We start from the raw sequence: 19682 nt of genomic DNA on the forward strand, positions 1-19682 counted from the left end.
GGAGACTTCCTCCAAGGTTATTCCATTGCATGCTGCGGATTGGACACTAAACTGGCCACAGGTGTGTGTGTGTGTGTGTGTGTGTGTGTGTGTGTGTGTGTGCATGCGAGTGAGTGTGGTGTGGAAGAACTATATATATATGCAAACTATTATACCACAGACTTACGGAGAAAGTCTTTCTTTTCCTTAAGCAGCAATTCATGGAACACTTTCCAGAACATCTTAATTGTAGTGTGTTTTGGATGGTACTCCCCTCTGTAGTCCGCGTTCTAAAACATATTAAATAAATGAAAGTGAACTTTAGCATGGCTGCTTTCAATGCAAAGAAGACTGAAACATCAAAAGTTCATAAGTACACATTCATAAACATGATCACTCATATTATGCATACCTTTCTCAGTATATCCCAGTCATAATCTGCATTTCCAGACATTATTTCTATCAGTTCTTCTGGCTGGAACAACTCCACAATCTCCCTATCACACACCTTGTAGAATCCTCTTTTGAATTCTTCAAAGATGGTCTTCACTGATGTGTTGAACACATAGTCCACAAATGCATCAACATACTTTTTCCTTTAAAAGAATAAGAATACAGTGTTAAACTGTAAAAGTATTTAAGAATACTTTTTTCTAGTACTGTGCATTGACAAGTCTGTCTGTCTGTCTATTGTTACGAGTACAAGGTTGAACTACAGGACAAGTGATGTAACACCCTATGAAAGCTCCAAAGTTTCTTTAATCACAATATCCAACAGTTTCCCAGGCACAAGTACACCTCCTTTCTCACAAGGAGCAGGATTGTGCAGAGGTTGCTCTTACAAATGCCAATTAAAGCACTGAGTATCTGGACAACAACTCTAACTACGCAAGAGGATGTGAAGCTAAGGACAACATGATAACAGGAGTTTATATTTTATTAGTTTATTTATGCTTGTTAACCCTGGTAGATGATTGCTGCACTGCAGCCACAGCCTGAAGTTTACATTTGTACAGTATTTATACAGTAGTTAAAAGGATATGTAGAAAACACAAACAGTACATTTTTAAATGAAATATGTGAAAATGAGTAATAGTTAAAAGGGGGAAATGCAGTGAAGACAATCCACAACTATTGTAAACTTTTAACATAAATACATTGTAAAGTTTTAAAATGAATTACCAAGTTCAGACATTACTTTGAGGTAAAATTCAAGCTAGGGGTGGTGCATGTCCATGCTGTCATACCCTGTTTTCTTCTGGTTTCTGGACTGGAAAGTAAACCTGAAGAGGAGTGTTTCCTTTAAGGACAACTCTGATGCCACTTTTTGGAGAAAACTCGGTTGTTCCCTACAAATTGGAGTGAATCAAGCTGCTATAAGCAGGGGTGATGGCCATCAAGAAGCATGTATTTTAGAAAATGAATTTCAGATGCTGAATGGTAGCAGATTCAGATAACAAGCATGCTTGTCAGTTATAAACTTCAGGTCCAAACTAGGAAAGGGTCTCTTGGGAGGAAGATGGAGATGTAGAATCTCTTTAAGAACTGCATAACTAGCCAGTGAAGGATCATAGTTCTGTGATTCATAAGACTGATGTACAGCAACACCTGACACATGCACTTTGATCATGGAACAAGTTACGTCCAAATCATACCTGAAATAAAAGTCAGAAACACCTACATGTTAACCAATGTGGGCAAAGGATAAATCTCTGCTAAAATGGAGAACACCTTTTTACTTATAAAAATAAGCCCAATAAGTGGAAAGTTTTATCACTGCATCATTAAGCTTCAAACTCTTAGCCATGAGGTTCTGTACAACCAACAGACTTGAATTAGAAACCACAAACTGAGATGGAAATGCCTGCCAATTTACCCATGGAAAATTTTCCTGGTCTGTACCAGGAAGTGTCACACACTCCAATGGACACAAGAGCCTGCAATTAAATCCTTCTGGTCTAAAAGAGGGCTAAGAATACGAGCTTTTGTCCTTTTCTGAATTCTATGACTTGGTGTGTGATTCCAGCCATCATCCACAATCCACTTTTTCCATTTCTGCACATGAGATCAGGCTGTGAATCTCACCATGAAAACAACATCAGCCATCAATCCAAGAAGTAAGCTCTAGGACATCCGGAAGGGCTCTGAGTATATTCATGTAGAAGGCAGACATGACCTTCGGGATCCTCTCCACAGCAGCATTAAAAAGTCTCCAGCACTGCCCCTGTGAAGGTAATTTTTTGAGAGGGTAAATGAGAGGGCTTATCTCAATTTATGGAGATTTCCAAAGGTCTGCAACAGCGGCAGCAGTCAAGTCAAGGATGTTTTCAAGGAATTCCTTAGTAGAGGGGTACTAGCAGCCAGTTGACCACATATGTAAAAACATATAGAGGCCCTTATCCTACAATGCATCAACCAGAATAGCTACCACCTTGGTAAACATTCTAGGTGCAGATGACAAAACAGATGTCAGCACTTTGTAATGTGAGGTATCCAGTGAAACTGATCAAAGGGTTCCCACAGTGATGTTTCAGGAGTCCATTGTGTCTGGGGATAATATTCAGGCACTGTGGGCCAGCTTTGGCACAACATTATGGAGAGTCAACATGCAGAACATTATGTGCCAGCAGCACTTGCTGATATAGCAATCATTCATGATGGGTCAGAAATCTTTTATCTCTTTTCTAGCTAAAAATGCAGGAGTTGAAACTGTGGCATCCATTCAGAGGAGGACTATCCCCCACGCCTACTTTGACAAGTACAGCCTGGGCCTATTCCAACACTTCTGCTGACATGACATTGTATGTGATTGGACAGGACATAAGAGCACTAAGTCATCGCTGACCGTGACCACATTAAGAATCCAATGGTGTTTCATGATGGCTATTTAAGTTGGAACAAACTCAGAAAACTGCTCCGTCCACTAGATAGCCTTGGGCTAAATTAAAAATTTTAGCTACTGTACTAGTGTGGTCTCCCTCCTGACAGACAGCTACTGCACCAGGGGAAGACTGTAAGGCTTCAGCCAGAAGGTAGTCTGAACAGAACAGCTCAGTATAAATGGTACCACTTAGCCAACCTGCTGACTGATAGGTTCAGTGCAAACTTCACCCCCTTATCACCTCCCAAAGGCCCAGCTGACATCCCCAATACTCGTCTCATACCTCACATCTCTGTAGATCAAGTGTCCAAGGCAAAGAACACAGCTTCCATGGGACCTGATAGTATCCCAGGTTCTATTCTGCACCATCTCCAGCAAGAACTAGCTTCACCATTGGGCACCCTATTCAACCACAGCCTAACTACAGCCTTCATTCCAGCACAGTGGAGAACTGCCATTGTCATCCCTTTACACAAAGGTGGTGCCACTACTGACCCGGAAAACTATCGCCCCATCAGCTTGATAAGTCTGATATGTAAAGTCATGGAGCGTATTATTATGGATCTCATAAACAAGGACATAGGCGATCTCCAAGCACTCGACCCCTCCAATTGGATTAGTCAGGGGCAAATCTTACCTATTGAAACTAGTTGACTTCTTTGAGACTGTCACCAAGGCCCTGGATGAGGGAACGTCAGTACATACTACTTACCTTGACCTGGTCAAGGCCTTTAACACAATCCCCCATTCGGGCATCATCGAAAAGCTAACATAACTTGGTGTTAATCCCCATCTAGTCAGATGAATGGCCAACTGGCTCACAGATAGGACCCACAAGGCCAAAATAGGTACTGCCACCTCCAACAGCAAACCTGTCACTAGCGGTGTTCCCAAGGGATCTGTTCTGGTACCCCTACTGTTTGGCATATACTTCTTAGAGATCCAGGCAATGACAAAGGGCCTGTGGCTGACCAAGTTTGCGGATAACTGTAAGTTGGCTGTTGTCACCGACTCCCCAATTGATGTTAACATACTGCGAGAGGGTCTCACAGCTACAAATAACTGATGCCAAACTCATGGCCTTAAGTTAAAGCAAAAAAATGTATTATCGTACCATTCAGCAAAAACACAGTCCCTACTGATTATCACATCAGCAGTAACCCCCTAAGCACACAATCTGTGGTGAGAGACCTGGGTACATCAGGTTGACAATCTCACATTCGACCATCATGTGGTGGTGGTGGTCATCATCTTATAAAAGTAAAGGGATTGCATCAAGAAAAAAGGAGGTTATTACCTCTCTGTACTCCTCCTTTATTAGACCTGTAATTGAGTATATTACCCTGTTTGGTATGTACCTCTCCAAACACCTGCACCAACTGGAAAGGCCACAGAAATACCTCAGAGAGAGAATCCATGGTCTCCAATACCTATCCTATGTAGACAGGCTTAAATCACTATCACTCTACTCTTTATCATACAGATTGCTCAGAGGTGATGTGTGTTTTACCTACAAGGCAATGTCGGACCCTGCCCTACTGGAGAAGCTGCATATCCGCAAGTCTAACTTCCCGCACATTATCCACTTGATAGGCCTAAATCTCTGGCTGCCCCATCTCTGGAATAGACTTCCCATACATATCAGAGTACCTCACTGTCCCTCTTCAAATGCAACCCTGATGAGTGGATAGGAAACCATAAATTTGTCCCAGGAGTTCCAACTTTATCACTCATTGACAGGGGCAACAGGTGTGGACTGAGGTTTCTTTCTTTTGGGATAAACTCTTGGCTAGGCTTGTAAGGGGCCCAGGGCCATTAGCCTAGTAATCTCCTATGATCTTATACCTGATGCTTGTGGAAACTCCTTGGCCTGAAATGAGTGCTGCTCTTCCTTCAGAGTTTAAGGGATTAATAGAGAGCCTAACAATAGGGAGAGCTTGTCTTTTCTGGATCTCCCTCCACCAGATCCTGAATGGTATGAAAGTATGACCTCCCTCATGTTTGCCTACTTGAGCTCCTTCTTGAGGAAGGAGAGCCTGATCCATGTAACATTGTGTAAGATAATGTCAGAGCCTGTTGCTCTAAATTTAGCATTAGAACATTCAAGGTTATAGTGGCCCACAAGGAAAGAGATGATGGGAAAAAGCAGCCTTCACCAGCTCACCTAACCTTGGGGAGGACATAGTACACCTGCTGCACCACTGACTACAACAGGAGAGTTGAGGCACTATAGATAACAGCTCTTGACAAGGCAATGTGTGTCACACTTAAGCCAGTATAGGATTCCCAGTGGTTGAATGGAGGCACACAGAATGCAGCCACCAGTAAGCAAATGAGAGCTTGCCATACCCCATACCCCAACTCCCACCTCCAAACAAGAACAAATGAGCTGATTAGCTTGGTTGGTAATGGGTTCCTGCCATGGTTAGACAATAAATGATCTGGCTCTTATTCCACAGGGATGAATAGGAGGATGACTGAGGAGACCTAATGGCTAAGGTTGAGGGGGTTAAAAAAGATTATAGTGGAGCACAAAATAGTCCACTATAGAAATTTCAGAAAGCTTTCTGACTACCTTCTGGCTGAGTCCATTTGCAGGGAAAACTGGAAATTCTTCCAGTGGATGTTACAGTTTTCTAGGGGATAATCCATCAGAAAGAACTGGAATCTAAACAGGTAGGAAAAAGTTGAAGGATCTGTGTTGTGATGTTTCACAGGAAAAAAAACACTCCTGATATTTCTGTTCAAGGCTGTAGATTCCATATCAGACAAGAAAGTGACAAGATGTTATGAATTCTGGGATCTATGATAGACTGAAGAGATCACATAGACGTCATTTCTAGGATAACAAATGAGGATCAATACACTCAGCTCAAGCATTGCAGAAGGCATCCACTTTCTTAGAAACTAAGATGGCTTCATTCTGGTGCTTCAGGGCTGAAGAAATGTCAACCTTGAGCACAAAGGTGGAGTGACATAAGGTTACTCTTCATCCTCAGAAAAACATGCACACTTTTCAGGGAGGAGAAAAATGGGGGCCATGGGACAGTGATGGACTTCATGAGTAAGGATTTTTCCAAAGAAGGGGTCATTCAATAGGAGCTAGAAGGGGAGAGGTTTCATTGTCTCTGAGGTAAGAGCCTCAAAGGCCTTCTAAATCATGTTCCTATGACACACAGGCTGGGAGGACATCTCTCCTAGAATAAGCTCATGGTTGGCAGGACAACATACAGATATATAGATACTAGGTTAACTACTCTTTTCAGCCATTTTATTTTTCCTTAGCAAAAATCAAACCGTGTATCGTTTGTCTGTGAGGTAAATACCTTAACCATTAAGCCAAACCACTGTAGCTGAGGGGTTATAATTAGTTAAATTTGTTTATTTTCTGTTTAACTACAATCATTTGTTGTTTGTGGTTTTTTTCATTGTTATTTAGAAGTCTTAGAACTGATTATTTGCCGAAAGGGGAGTCTTTCTGTGCATCATACCTTTTTGCTTGCCTGCCTCACAGGCAAATCACGGTCGAATGGGGCCCTAGGCAGGATAATGGACCAGCATCCCATTCCCACAGCCATTACAATATTCCATTACTTTGCCGTCTCTCCCTTTACTCCCCCTCCTAGGTCCCTACGAAGCTCAGAACAAAACCTTCTTCAAATCTACAAGCCTATAACAAAAACAGGGCGAATCCTGTACAGCTACTCTCCAGCCCATTCCTGGAATAAACTGCCTTTAGATATTAGAAACATCAATCACCCACTTAAATTCAAAGCTGCTATTAAAAACTATCTAACCAGCACATGAATCTGCCACTGTAACTAACCCCCTTGAAGAATCACACCATACTCCTCTCCCCCCCTCACCTAACTCTGTATCTTCTATTCACTATCTTACAATGAAAATGTTATCTTTATCTATTGAGACTGTTCAGCTCATCTTGCTGAAGCCACATACTCACAGGGGTTGTTAACTCTTGTACTGCATATATCCGTTTTTTCTCTTAATTTTGATGTATATGTGTTTGTTTTATATTTGATTTTTCTTTCTACACTTGTTTTTTTACTTGATTTTTGAAACTGTAGAGCTTTTCCCCTTGGGCCTCTGCTGTAAAAGGGCTTCAGCTCAGCTAGATAGCTTACTTTCCTTGATGTAAAAATGTATATACTCTCAAGGGTTGTTAATCTTGCACTGCATATATTTGTTTATTCTCTTAATTTTGATATATATGCATTTGTTTTATACTTGATTTTTGTGTTTAAACATGTTTTTTTTTACTTAATTTTTGTAGTTGTGGAGCTTTTCTTCCCAGGCCTCTGATGAAAAAGGGCTTTGGCTCAGCCCAACTAACCCGGTTAACAAATGTCAAATAAATAATAATAAATAATTACCATAAATACTGTTTAAACCTGCTAGTGTACATACTATTTTCTTCACTTTTTTGCAATTATCACAATGATTTGAATTTCATTTAAAACTTTTATTTCAAATTTTACTGGAAAAACTCCAGTAGCCATTTTCTAAACAAAACAAAACGCTCTCACAATGAAAGCTGATGTAGAATTGGTCAGAGGTTAAGGCTGTGAGCTGGGGTTTCTGTGGTACAGGGTTTGATTCCATCAGCTTTCATTTGCCTACTGTCTTGACCTTCAGCAAGTCAATTAACCAGACATTGCTCCTAGGTTAGCTCTGAAGACAGTGTGTCCAGCAGCCTACTGGGTTAACAAATGAGTATTATTATGAAAATTAGTATCTCTTCCCTTGAAACTCACATTTAGTGAAAATGCATCAGGCAACTACAAGAAAATGCTGGGATTCATACTCAGACAGTCTTGGAAGATGCTGACGTTTGTGCCATTACAGAGGCATGTTTCAAGGCCACAGAGCTTCCCAGCAATACAAGGCTACAATGCCTTCCACACATTCAGACCACAAAATGAGTGTGAAGGAATCAAAGGTGGAGGTGTATCCATCTTTATTAAATCCAAACACACTGAGACTATAGCAAAAAATGAACAAAATCACAGTGACAAGGCTGAAGTAAAGTCCTTTAATAAAACCACAAAATAGCAGGTAAAAAAGGTGAGCGCTTTTGCACAAAGTGCTTCTTCAGACAAACATTTCACATAAGACCACATTATATACAATTTAAAACAATCAATTAGCCTATCAAATGAGGGCAGTAATTATCTAGGTAAATCCTTGAACTTCAGCACAGGTTTTAAAGAAACCTTTTCATATAGTCCAGGTTTCTTGTCAGCAAAAAGCTTTAAAATCCAATGCAACTCTCTCTCTTCAGTAAAATTCCTGAGGTGCCCCCCCACGTAAATCCTCAACTATAACTTCTACAGCCTTGAAACCAAAACTATGCGTTAAGCCAGACTCAAATACATGTTTTGCCAAGGCATTGGTAAAATTACCTTTCCTAATTGCATAAGTGTGTTCCCTAATCCTTTCATAAAACATCCTCTTAGTCTTCCCCAAATAAAAACTAGTACATTTTTTGCAGTTGGCAAGATAAACCAAGTTTTTTGTTCTACAGTTCGCAGTGACTCTAATAGAAAAAAATATGGTTAGAAACAAGGTGTTTGAACTCATGTGATGTGTCTATATGACAACAAAACTTACACTGCCCACAAGGGCGAGTCCCCATAGGGGTCTGTCTAATGGCTACAGCCTCCCTGTTGGCCTTATAGCACAGATGTCACTTTAAAGACTTTTTATTTTTATAACTAAATGTGGGTCTCTCACCCACTAGTTCTTTTATGCAATCATCTGAAGTTAGAATACCCCAGTTGGAAAAAATAACATCTTTAATATGTCTAATATCACTGGCATAGGACAGGGTCAGAGGTGCCCGCCTCCTACTAGACACAGTGGGTACTACTTAATGTCTGTCTTCTGAAAAATATGTTACAGCTCTATCACTCCTTAGAACCTTAACATCTCTAGTCATTCCCTCTACTTCTTTATGACTGTAACCCCTCTCCAAAAAATCATTGGAGAGTGTCTCAAGGTCAAGAACCATTCACCTTTGTTCAACCATGACATCCTCATGCCCTGATCTCTCAAAATATTATTATACACATGCGGTGGATGCATGCTACTGCACTGCAATACTGCATTCTTCCTACATGGTTTCCTGTAGAGCCTAGTTACCAAGTTTCCCAACACAATCTTCACATCTAGAAACGTCACCTCATCAACTGATGTAAAAGATGTGAACCTTAAAAAAGTGTAGTAGTGTTCACATACTCAAGGAACTCACTCAAGGCTGATGCATCCCCACCCCAAATTGATATCACATCATCAACAAATCTCCTGTAGAACAAGACAAATTCTACACAATGACTGCTGAATATAAATTGTTCTTCCCAATGAGCCAAAACCATGTTGGCGTAGCTATTGGCACACAAAGTGCCCATAGCTATGCCTTTTTCTCTGCAAAAAATACATTTCCTGAAACATGAAAATATTATTTTCAAGAATGACTTCTATAAATAAACAAATCAAATCAACTTGTTTCAAGTCATAACCACTGTGAACAATCAAATACTGTTTCACCATGTTTATACCCTCAACATTCGGTATACAGGTGAACAAAGACTCCACATAGAGTGTTACTAAAAAACAGTCATTAAGAATATTACTATTCTGTTGTGCAAAAATAAACAAATCATGCAATAAATGTTTAGTGTCCTGTAATACAGTATTTGCTCTCAATAGTACTGGACGTAGCTGCTTGTCAACATAGATAGAAAATGGTTTAGTCAGCCATTTCCTACCAGACACTATAGGTCTAAACGGGGGTTTAAGAGCATCCTTATGGACCTTGGGGAGTCCTTAAAAAATGGAAATGACCGGATGTTCTGCATTCAAATAATTGAACAACTCATCAGTAATCAAAAAGTTTTGTAAACAATCACGTATAATGAAATAAATTGCACATTGTGTATCCCAAATAAAATCATGTTCTACTCTTTAATAAACTGTAATGTCCTGTAAGATTAGCATCAGAGAATTAACATAAAATTCACGATCTAGCACCACAATCCCTCCCACCTTGGCACTTTTGATGACTATACTGTCATCATCTTGCAGACTCTTAAGTGCACATTTCTCTTCCCTACTTAAATTGTGGAAAACACACCCTTCAATAGCACCTGACATATTGGAAAACAACTTGAACACATCCTGTTCACATTTGTCTACAAACACATTCAAAACTGTGTCTAATGTAGGCTGAAACACACTCTCTTAAAAAACGTACTAGCACTACTTTCAATAGAATTTTCCTTAAAATATCGTTGCAATGCAATATTCCTGGCAAAAAGTCATAGATTGATAAATACATCTGATAATGGAGACCTTTCAGCAGGTATAAAGCTGAGGCCTCGCTGTAAAAGAGCCAGCTTAGTTAAAGACAGTACCTTGTTGGAGAGGTTCAAAACTAAGGATTCGTTGCTCAACACCACATCTGTTTCAGAGTTGTCATCCTCGTCCCTTCAAACTGCTGTCGACCTCTCTTCCTCCCTCTGGTCAGTGAACTGTCCTGTTCTCTCTCGCATGTTCTTAACTGCTTCAAAGGAAGTGGTAACTTCAAATCCCCAAAAACCTGTTGTGAAGGGATGTTCTTCTTCCTGACATCAGATGTAGAAGGCAAAGCAGATGCCCCGCCCAACAAGGAAGTGGATGGGACTGGTTGTTGAAGAATTGTAAGTTCTGCCTCATTGGTCATTGCTACAGAAGGAACTGAGGCATGAGGAGCAACACTAATGGCTTCCGAAGTCCTCCCCGATGCACTAGATGTATTCACCTCAGCTACATGCATCTGCCTCAGCCACATAAAAACGTGGCCGTTGGTAAAGTCAGTGATGTCACGACTCAGCTTCTTCATCTTCTGTGCCTTGAGTCTGATTTCACAGGCTGAGACACTATGAATATCATCATCAAGGGCTGATAAACATGCCTCTCTATCACAGCTATCCAACAGCCGCTTCTTCCACCCCTCAATCTCAGCTAGGAGTTCCTTCTCTATAGGAGTAAAGAACACAATAAGGAGGCAAATATATGCAAAACTGTGCTCCAAGTTGAGCAGTTGCCACCTAAAAAGTAGTTCACTGTAGCTCTCACCATAAGAGGGCATAACCATCACTCTCAGCCCCCTTGGAATCAAACTATAAGATAGACAATATCTGCCACTGGAGACGTTTTAATTTATAAAAGTCATTCTCCAATGATTTCAGCTCAAGAGGAGGAAGCAAATTCACATTCATATTAGATTGTTGATTCATACCAGAACCCATAGAACCAAACAAATGATTCAGTAAAGGGTTCTCATCCAGTCTTAGTAATCTTTTTAAACGATCATTGTCAGAGTTCTTACTCAGATTAAGTGAAGCACATTCAATGAAAACATTTCCACTATTTCATTCTGCCATGTCCTCGTGGAGAAAAAACATCCAAAGCTCAAAAAGTAAAAACAAACCTCCAATGAGCTTGACTGCGAAGCCTTCACAAACAACAGAACAAAGTAGCAAAAAATTAATGAAATCCCAGTGACAAGGCTGAAGAAAAGTCCTTTAATAAAACCACAAAATAGCAAGTAAAAAAGGTGAGCGCTTTTGCACAAAGTGCTTCTTCAGACAAACATTTCACATAACAAGACCACATTATATACAATTTAAAACAATCAATTAGCCTATCAAATGAAGGCAGTAATTATCTAGGTAAATCCTTGGACTTCAGCACAGGTTTTAAAGAAAGCTTGTCCTTGAGTCCAGGTTTCTTGTCAGCAAAAAGATTTAAAATCCAATGCAACTCTCTCTCCTCAGTAAAATTCTGAGGTCACTCCCCCCCTCCCGTAAATTCTCAAATATATCTTCTACAGCCTTGAAACCAAAACTCTGTGTTAAGCCAGACTCAAATACATGTTTTGCCAAGGCATTGGTAAAATCACCTTTCCGAATTGCATAAGTGTGTTCCCTAATCCTTTCATAAAACATCCTGTTAGTCTTCCCCAAATAAAAACTAGTACATTCTTTGCAGGTGGCAAGATAAACCAAGTTCTTTGTTCTACAGTTCGCAGTGACTCTAAAAGAAAAAATCTGGTTAGAAACAGGATGTTTGAACTCATGTGATGTGTCTATATGACAACAACATTTGCACCGCCCACAAGGGCGAGTCCCCATAGGGGTCTGTCTAATGGCTACTTGGAAAGGAGAAAAAGGAGAGTAGTAGTGCTGAAACTGAATTCATCCTCAAGTTTTGGCAAACACCTTCACGAGGTGGACCCTGTTTTTCACAAAATCACACCAAGGCGACACCGATATATTATATAGCATATATCATGGACAGAAGTAGGTCAAAAACTAAAAAAGACATCTGATTGCACAAGACCCAGGATAAAAAAGTGCCAATCCTGATAGGCACACTGGTGCCATGACTGGAAAAAATGACAGTGTAGAATCCTCAAAATATGGAAACATTCCTACAATGGGGCCAGGCTCAGGGGGAGGATGCCCCCCCTGTTGTAGAAGGAAGTAGCAGTCCACAAAAATCACAAAAACTGCCATAAAGATGATCGAGTGGACTATTGAGGATAAGAAAGAAATTATGTATTGTTACTATATGCAAAAAGCTCATAATTTCCAGAAACAATATATACAAAAATATTAAGAGATAAGTTAGAGGAAAGAAAAATATTTCTGCAAGAAAAACTGTCAGAAGCTTCAAATAAAAATTTGTGGTCATTAATACACGAGATTTTTGAAAAGCAGTATATAGGTCAAGAAACTTTGATCTGTTTGGAAAAAGAAGAACCTGAAGAAGTACAAAAATGTAAACAACAACACCTAGATATTTTTGAAAAGTATAAAAAAGAAATATGGACATGGGAAAGAAAGAAAGATTTGATACCGTGCAATATTTAAGCAAAGGCGAAAGCCAAATTAATCAAAATAAAGAAGGCAGCCCGAAAGATATTCAAAGAGAAATACAGGGAAAGGCATCCAGATATGGAAAATTTCACAATAAATAAAATAATATCACAAAGAGAGAATGTAGAAAAGAGTAGTAGTAAAGTAGAAGTTAAAAAATAAAAGTTGAAGTTATGGAATGCCCTCAAAGTGAAGGATTTGATGTAGAAGGTCTAACACAGGATACATCACAGCATGATGGAATGAGTCTCCAAAATAAGGAGAAACAGGAAGATAAGGAGACATTTGAAGAAATATGGACATTGGAAAGAAAAAGAGAGTTAATATGGTTTAATATCTATGCAAAGGGGAAAGCAAAACTAATCAATACAAAAACAGCAGCACCAAAGATATTTGAAGAGAAATACAGCCAAAGTAATCCAGACATGGAAAACTTTACAATACAAAAAATAAGAAGTCAGAGGAAAAGTAGAAAAGAATACCAGTAATGTTGAAGTTAAAGAAATAGAAACTGAGGTCATGAAGTACCTCCAAAGTAAAGGACTGAGTGTAGAAAATCTAATTCAGAAAGAGAAATTGGATTTCCCATCCAATCAAGATTTTTCTTGAGTGCTAATGAGGAGCTTTCTTTGACATAGATAGGTAGCTTATTCCAGAGTATGGGAAGTCCCCGGGACAGGAATCTATCCCTCCGGCATGTTCTGTTTATAGTGGTGACAAGGTTCAATCTATCCCTCTGGCATGTTCTGTTTATTGTGGTGACAAGGACCTAAACCTTGTCACCACAATAAACAGAACATGCCGGAGGGATAGATTCCTGTCCCAGAGACTTCCCATACTTTGGAATAAACTACCTATCTATATCAAACAAAGCTCCTCATTAGCACTCTTCAAGAAAAATCTTGATGATTGGATGGGAAATAGGAAATTCACCCCAGTGATCACCTCTGTGGCTCTGCACGACAGTGGCACAGGAAAATAATTTTCTTGGGTGGCAAAAACCAGGGTACCTTTTTGGCTGGGCTTGTATAGGCCCTAGGGCTGATAGCCTAGTACCTACCTATGAACCTATGAACAACAGGACAGAGGAGTGGAACTCCAAATTAAGGGGAAACCAGTAGAATGGGAAGCAATTGGTCAGGTGCCATATGAAGATACTTTGGAGCCTTCCATAGGAAACCAGTATAAATGTTCACGTGAAGCTGGATAGTAAGGGAAGGAAAAGGAAACTGTGGAAACTCTGATGATGTCAATGTTGAGGTGTGATAGGCCAGTGAGTTCCCATATGACAGAGCAAAGGATGACACAGGATGAAATTGAAGTGAATGTGCCACAGAAAGATAAAACAGAACTTTCTATAGAATGTCCACAGGAAATGGAAAACAAAAAAATGTGCCCTCAGTTTAGAAGAAACAGAGCTAAGAGAAGAGTTGCTTGACTTAAGACAGATAGACATATTAAGATCAATGAAAGAAATATACTGCAGAAGGTCAATAAAACCCAAAAAGTCAGAAGTTTGAGAAAACAAATGAACACAATAATTAGGACTGTCCCTAGAGACTCGTGCAATATAACAGAAGTAAACAGGATTAATTACTGTGCAGCTAAATTAATAAGTGATAAAGTTCTACCACAAGAACACAGGGTAGTGAGGGAGAGAAAGGAGAGAAATCAAACACCATCATGGAAGTATCAAATAGAGAAAACCATAAAGCAACTAAGACAAGAAATGCCACCATTAGAAGAGCATATAAGAGGGAACGAATCAACAAAAATACTCAAAGATAAAAGTGATTAAAGCAATGCACAGTATTAGAACAGATCAGGATCTATCATGCACTTTTGCAAATAATAAACTAAAAATCTCAGCACAGGCAGAAAAACTTAGAAGATACATAGACAAATATAAAGGAAAAGTACACAATAAGCAATTTATTGGTAACCAAAAAAAGTTTTACATAGAATTGGGAAAAAAGGTAAAAGGAACCGAAAGACCACCAAAAAAATAAGAAATAGATACACTTTGGAGAAGTATCTATCAAGATCCTGTGGAACATAGCAAAGATGCTAAATGGACAGACGTAGTAAAAGAATGAATAAGAAGTTTAAAGGTACAGGATATGAAATGGGATGAAGTAACAACCAGAGAGACTGAAACAAAGTTAAGAAAATCCTCTAACTGGAAAACCCCAGGCCTAGATGCAGTACCTAATTTCTGGCTAAAAGTATTAACATCTTTGCATGAAGCTTTAGCCATGAGTTAAGAACTATTTATATGTGCACCCCAGACAGACACCAGACTGGCTAACAGGAAAAACAATGCTCCAACTTAAGAGTGAACCTGCCAGCTACCCTAAAAACTACAGACCAATAACTTGCCTTAAGATGACATATAAACTATACACCAGAACTGATGCCAACAGAGTTTATAGTCATTTGAAAGAAAACTCAATCATGGCAAGAGAACAAAAGGGCAATAAAAGAAAGTCATATGGAACACTTTGTTGTTAAATAGTCATAGTGGAGAACTATTAAAAGGGGAAGAACTTATGTATGGCCTGGACTGACTACAAATAAAAAAAATTTGCTAGTATCCCACATTCATGGATAAATGATGCTTAAAAATGTACAAGATACATCCTACACCGATCAATTACATTACAGTGACCATGAAACAGTGGCAGACCACTTTGCAATTAAGCCATGATAAAGGACAATGTATTATTCCAGGGATAAAAATCCAAAGGGAGATATTCCAGGGTGACTCTGTCACAGCTGCTAATCTGCCTTGCCCTTAATCCATTAAACTGTCTACTTAACTTAGGTCATTGCTATAATTCGGCTCCTAGAAAACAACAAAATGCAAAGACTTTTCATCTTCACTTTGTCAGTGATTTGAAAATGTATAGTTTATCAGACAAGGAACTGAAAGTATAACTGAAAGTTGTCAAAACTTTTTCAGATGATATAAAAATTTAATTTGGTCTTGATAAATCTGAAAAAGCAATGTTTAAAGCAGGAAAACTGCAGCACCAAGAAAACATCAATTTTGGACAAGAATGTGATATAAAAGAACTTGAGCAAGAGGGAGTGTATAAATATTTGGGAATTGATGAAAGATCAACAATAAAACATGAACAAATGCAAATAAAACTTAGCAAGGAGTACTTCAGAAGACTTAAATTAATCCTGAAAACAGCTTTGACATCTAGTAACAAAATCCAAGCTATAAACCAATTTGCTCTTCCTGTCCTAACTTACAGTTTTTGAGTGAGTGGCTGGCCCCAATTTGTGCTGGATAGATTATATAGAAAAACAAGAAGGATGCTTCATGCTCACCAAATGATTTATAAAAATTGGTGCATACCAAGATTATATATTCCCCATTCTGAAGAAGGGATGGACCTCCTTGAAATTGATTATATGTATATATCTGCAATCGGGGGACTCCACACATATCTGCTTACCTCAAAAGACCCAAATGTAGTGAAAGTTTGAAACATGAGGAGAATAAATCTAAGATGACTTCCCTACTTAGGCTAGCAGAAGCATATCGGCATCAAACAGGAATGGAAATTAAACCACAAATAGATAAAAATCAGGCAGCAATTGAATGCGCCAAAAAACAAAAGAAAGAATATAAGGTTAAGGACTAGATGAGAAGGCAAGAAATGTGGAAAAAGCATATAGTTGCAAGTATAGAAAACTTCTAGAAGAACCTCATGTTGATCAGGAAAGAATGATTAAGGAGATGTGAATTTAACCCAACAAATGAAAAGTTAATATTGGCAGCCCAAGATAGTGGGCTATGTACATATTGGTTTACAAAGTCCATTAAACATGTGGGAGAAACAGACAAATGTAGGTTTTGTAAAACAGAATTGGAAACAGTTGCACACCTCATTGCGGGTTGCGACACACTAATGGCAGAAGGACTTTACACTGAAACACATAATAATGTGGTGAGACTGTTGCACTTGGATTGTGCAAACATTATGGTTCTGAAGAGGCTAAAAAAACCACTGGAAATATGAGCCATAAAGCATCACAGAAAATTATGAAGTCTACATCACATGGGATCACCCATTACCAACAGTTCAAAAGACAGATGCTACAAAACTAGATATAGTGGTCCAGGAAAAGAAAAACAGCAAAATAGGTCAGCAGACTGTGATGCTGAACCAAAATCAATATTTTAATACATGTCAGCAAAAGAAAAAACAGACCGGTTTCGGCTAAATTAGTTACATAGCCTTCCTCAGTGTTGAAAAGGTACCAACAAATTTATTTTATGCATGACATCAACCACAAGAAACAAACTGATTGGTCAAATTATAAATGCTCATTAAGACCTGGTGGGAAAAGTCGACCCAATGTAATTATCCACTACTTTTCTTTGGCATCAAGAATAGTATGCCAACCTGCTTTATATATTCTGTTGCCCTAATTTTATCTATTACCATGAATCTAAAAACAGCTGTAGAATGCATTAAGGAATATTTGTATAATGCACTAGTGGGTTTCCTAATCCTTGTGTCACTAATATGTTCATATATTCTTATTCTCAGTGGTCTCAAAGTCTGACCCATATAGAATGCTGGGCAACTGCATGTGGCCAAATAAATCACCCAATCGCTACTGCAGTTGGCAAATAATGTGACATCAAAAACATTTCCAGAATTTTTACTTGTAAATTGTTTGTACTGCATAATTCTATACCAATGACTACCAGTGACCACAGGGAGAGCACCCAACAAGAGTATCCCCCAATAAGGTTGTTTGTGTACTAGTATGTCTAGAACTTCTGGGTCCTCGTTTATAGAGACTTAAATAGGAACCCAAATTTCTGCCTCTATGAAAAGAGAACAGACATTTCTCCTGGAGAAATTGAGAAAAGTTATTATCGGCCAACAAGATGTTCCAGTGCCTTTGTACACTATTCATAAGTGTGTCCGTATTCCTTCCATATGTGGTGACCAGCTTGATATCAGAGTTGTTAGTTCCTTGTTTTTCTTTATATTTCAAAATATCGCCTCTGTTTAATGTAGTAGCCCAATTGCTGGCAGTCAAAACATGTCCCATTTTATAGCCTCTATCATGAAATCTATTAGTAAGATCTTTGCTAAAATGTTCATAAGTGGATTGCTGCAGGCAAATGAGTCTCATTCTTATGAATTATGACTCTGGGATGTTCCTAGCTATCAAAATGACTGGAACTAACGACAACACCATAAACTGAAGCACAAACACTGTTCCAGTAGAATGTCACGATCCACACTTTATTTACTATTATTAAACACAATTAAACAAAAAAACAGCCATTTAGCTTACATCACATTTCTTCTTCACAAGAAATAAAAATAAAGTCAACAGTAGTTCTTAAAAAAACTAAAAAACGCCAAATTAGATCCATTATGCCTGAAGGTATCTTAAGGAATTAAAGACAAATAATTAATTTATTTTTGCATGAACATATAATAAATAGCCCTAGTCATTGTTCTCAAATATAACGATGAGTTGCTATATATACTGAAAAAATCTTATTAAATAAAAAAATCAAATTAAATGAATATAAATCATTAAAAAAACAAAATATATATACAATAAATATATATATACCCATTACAATAATTAATAACACATAATATTAAATTATAAAATTATAATATCAAATTAAATTTATGAAATTGATGAACTTTTATGATTTAAATAAAAAAATATTGCAGTTTTGCTTTCTTTTAAAAAAAATTCTTTAAAATATAAAAAACTATGAATAATAATATATAATACAGGACATATATATAAGTATACACAATAGACAATATGCATGCATGCATAATTTGATCAAATTGTCATATTATATATTTATTTATTTATTTATTTATTTTTTTTTTTTTCTCAACAGCAGTTTGGGTATTATGGCTTCATTTAAACCGTTAATGTAGCATCATTTAAACCCGGGACTTGATTTCTTTTTTTACTATTTTTAGCTTGTTTTCTTTTCAGCTACTATTGCTTTAATGTGTGCCATGCCAAAACACAAACCACTCACATTTAAGATTCCAAAAAGATGATTTATTGAAGAGCAAGATGAGGTTTTCATTTATTACAACAAAGATGATTTTATATCCAATCATAAGTTCCATTCAGTTTTCCACCCTCGAACTTGCATGTCACAGGTGGAACAACCAGAACCAACAAGTGTTTTACAAAATACAGTTTTGTTATGTTTGTAAATTCAATTTATTTTAATAAATTTTGTTTTGATACTCCCATTTCTTTTGTATTGATACTTTCTTGTTGTGTACCACACTCCTTGACTGTTTGCATTTTTCACATGCTTTGATTTTCCTTTTATTTCAATTGATTTTTGATGGTTCATATTATTCATAAATATTTATTATATACTTTTATATCAACTATTGAACTATAAAGTTATATAGGCTTAATCATCTTATTATCACTGTTTCATCATTACTATTCCTTTTGTTTGTATTTTTGTCCTGCCTGATTTTGACCTGCCTTTATGCTTTCTGCCATACTTACATATACATAATTTTTTTGTTTTTATTTTATTGATATGTTCCTTTATTGCCAACATATTGACAGTTTTTTAGGTTTTCCACTTTACACCCAACACTGGTAACTACTTCCTTTTCCCCATAACTTAACTTCAAACAGGGTAATCTTCTCTAACAAGCCTCCTTCTAGCAGATAATCTTAACATAATCTTCTACAAACTGCCATTCATTCTGCCCTGACCGCCTGACCGTGCCCTCCTCCTTGCAATTTTCCTGGATTGCCCTCTTTTCTGGGGTGTATGGTATTGGTGGTGCTATTGTGTTCAACTTCCTGGCACAAAACAAACTGCCTTCCAAAATGAA

At 38.0% G+C, this 19682-nt stretch overlaps 1 protein-coding gene across 1 annotated transcript in view; it reads right to left on the reverse strand.

The window, feature by feature from the left end:
- LOC122793371 (probable E3 ubiquitin-protein ligase HERC6) overlaps positions 1-19682 on the reverse strand; it is a 962939-nt gene that overhangs the window by 39208 nt on the left and 904049 nt on the right. The window contains exons 22-23 of the mRNA XM_044061322.1: positions 392-575; positions 167-269 (exon numbers count right to left, since the gene is read on the reverse strand). Of these exons, the coding sequence (XP_043917257.1) occupies positions 167-269; positions 392-575 (287 nt within the window). The remainder of the gene's footprint in view (positions 1-166; positions 270-391; positions 576-19682) is intronic.

The sequence above is a fragment of the Protopterus annectens genome, chromosome 2.part0, assembly GCF_019279795.1.
Source record: "Protopterus annectens isolate FY-2018-M chromosome 2.part0, PAN1.0, whole genome shotgun sequence".
Taxonomy (NCBI): Eukaryota; Metazoa; Chordata; order Ceratodontiformes; family Protopteridae; genus Protopterus; species Protopterus annectens.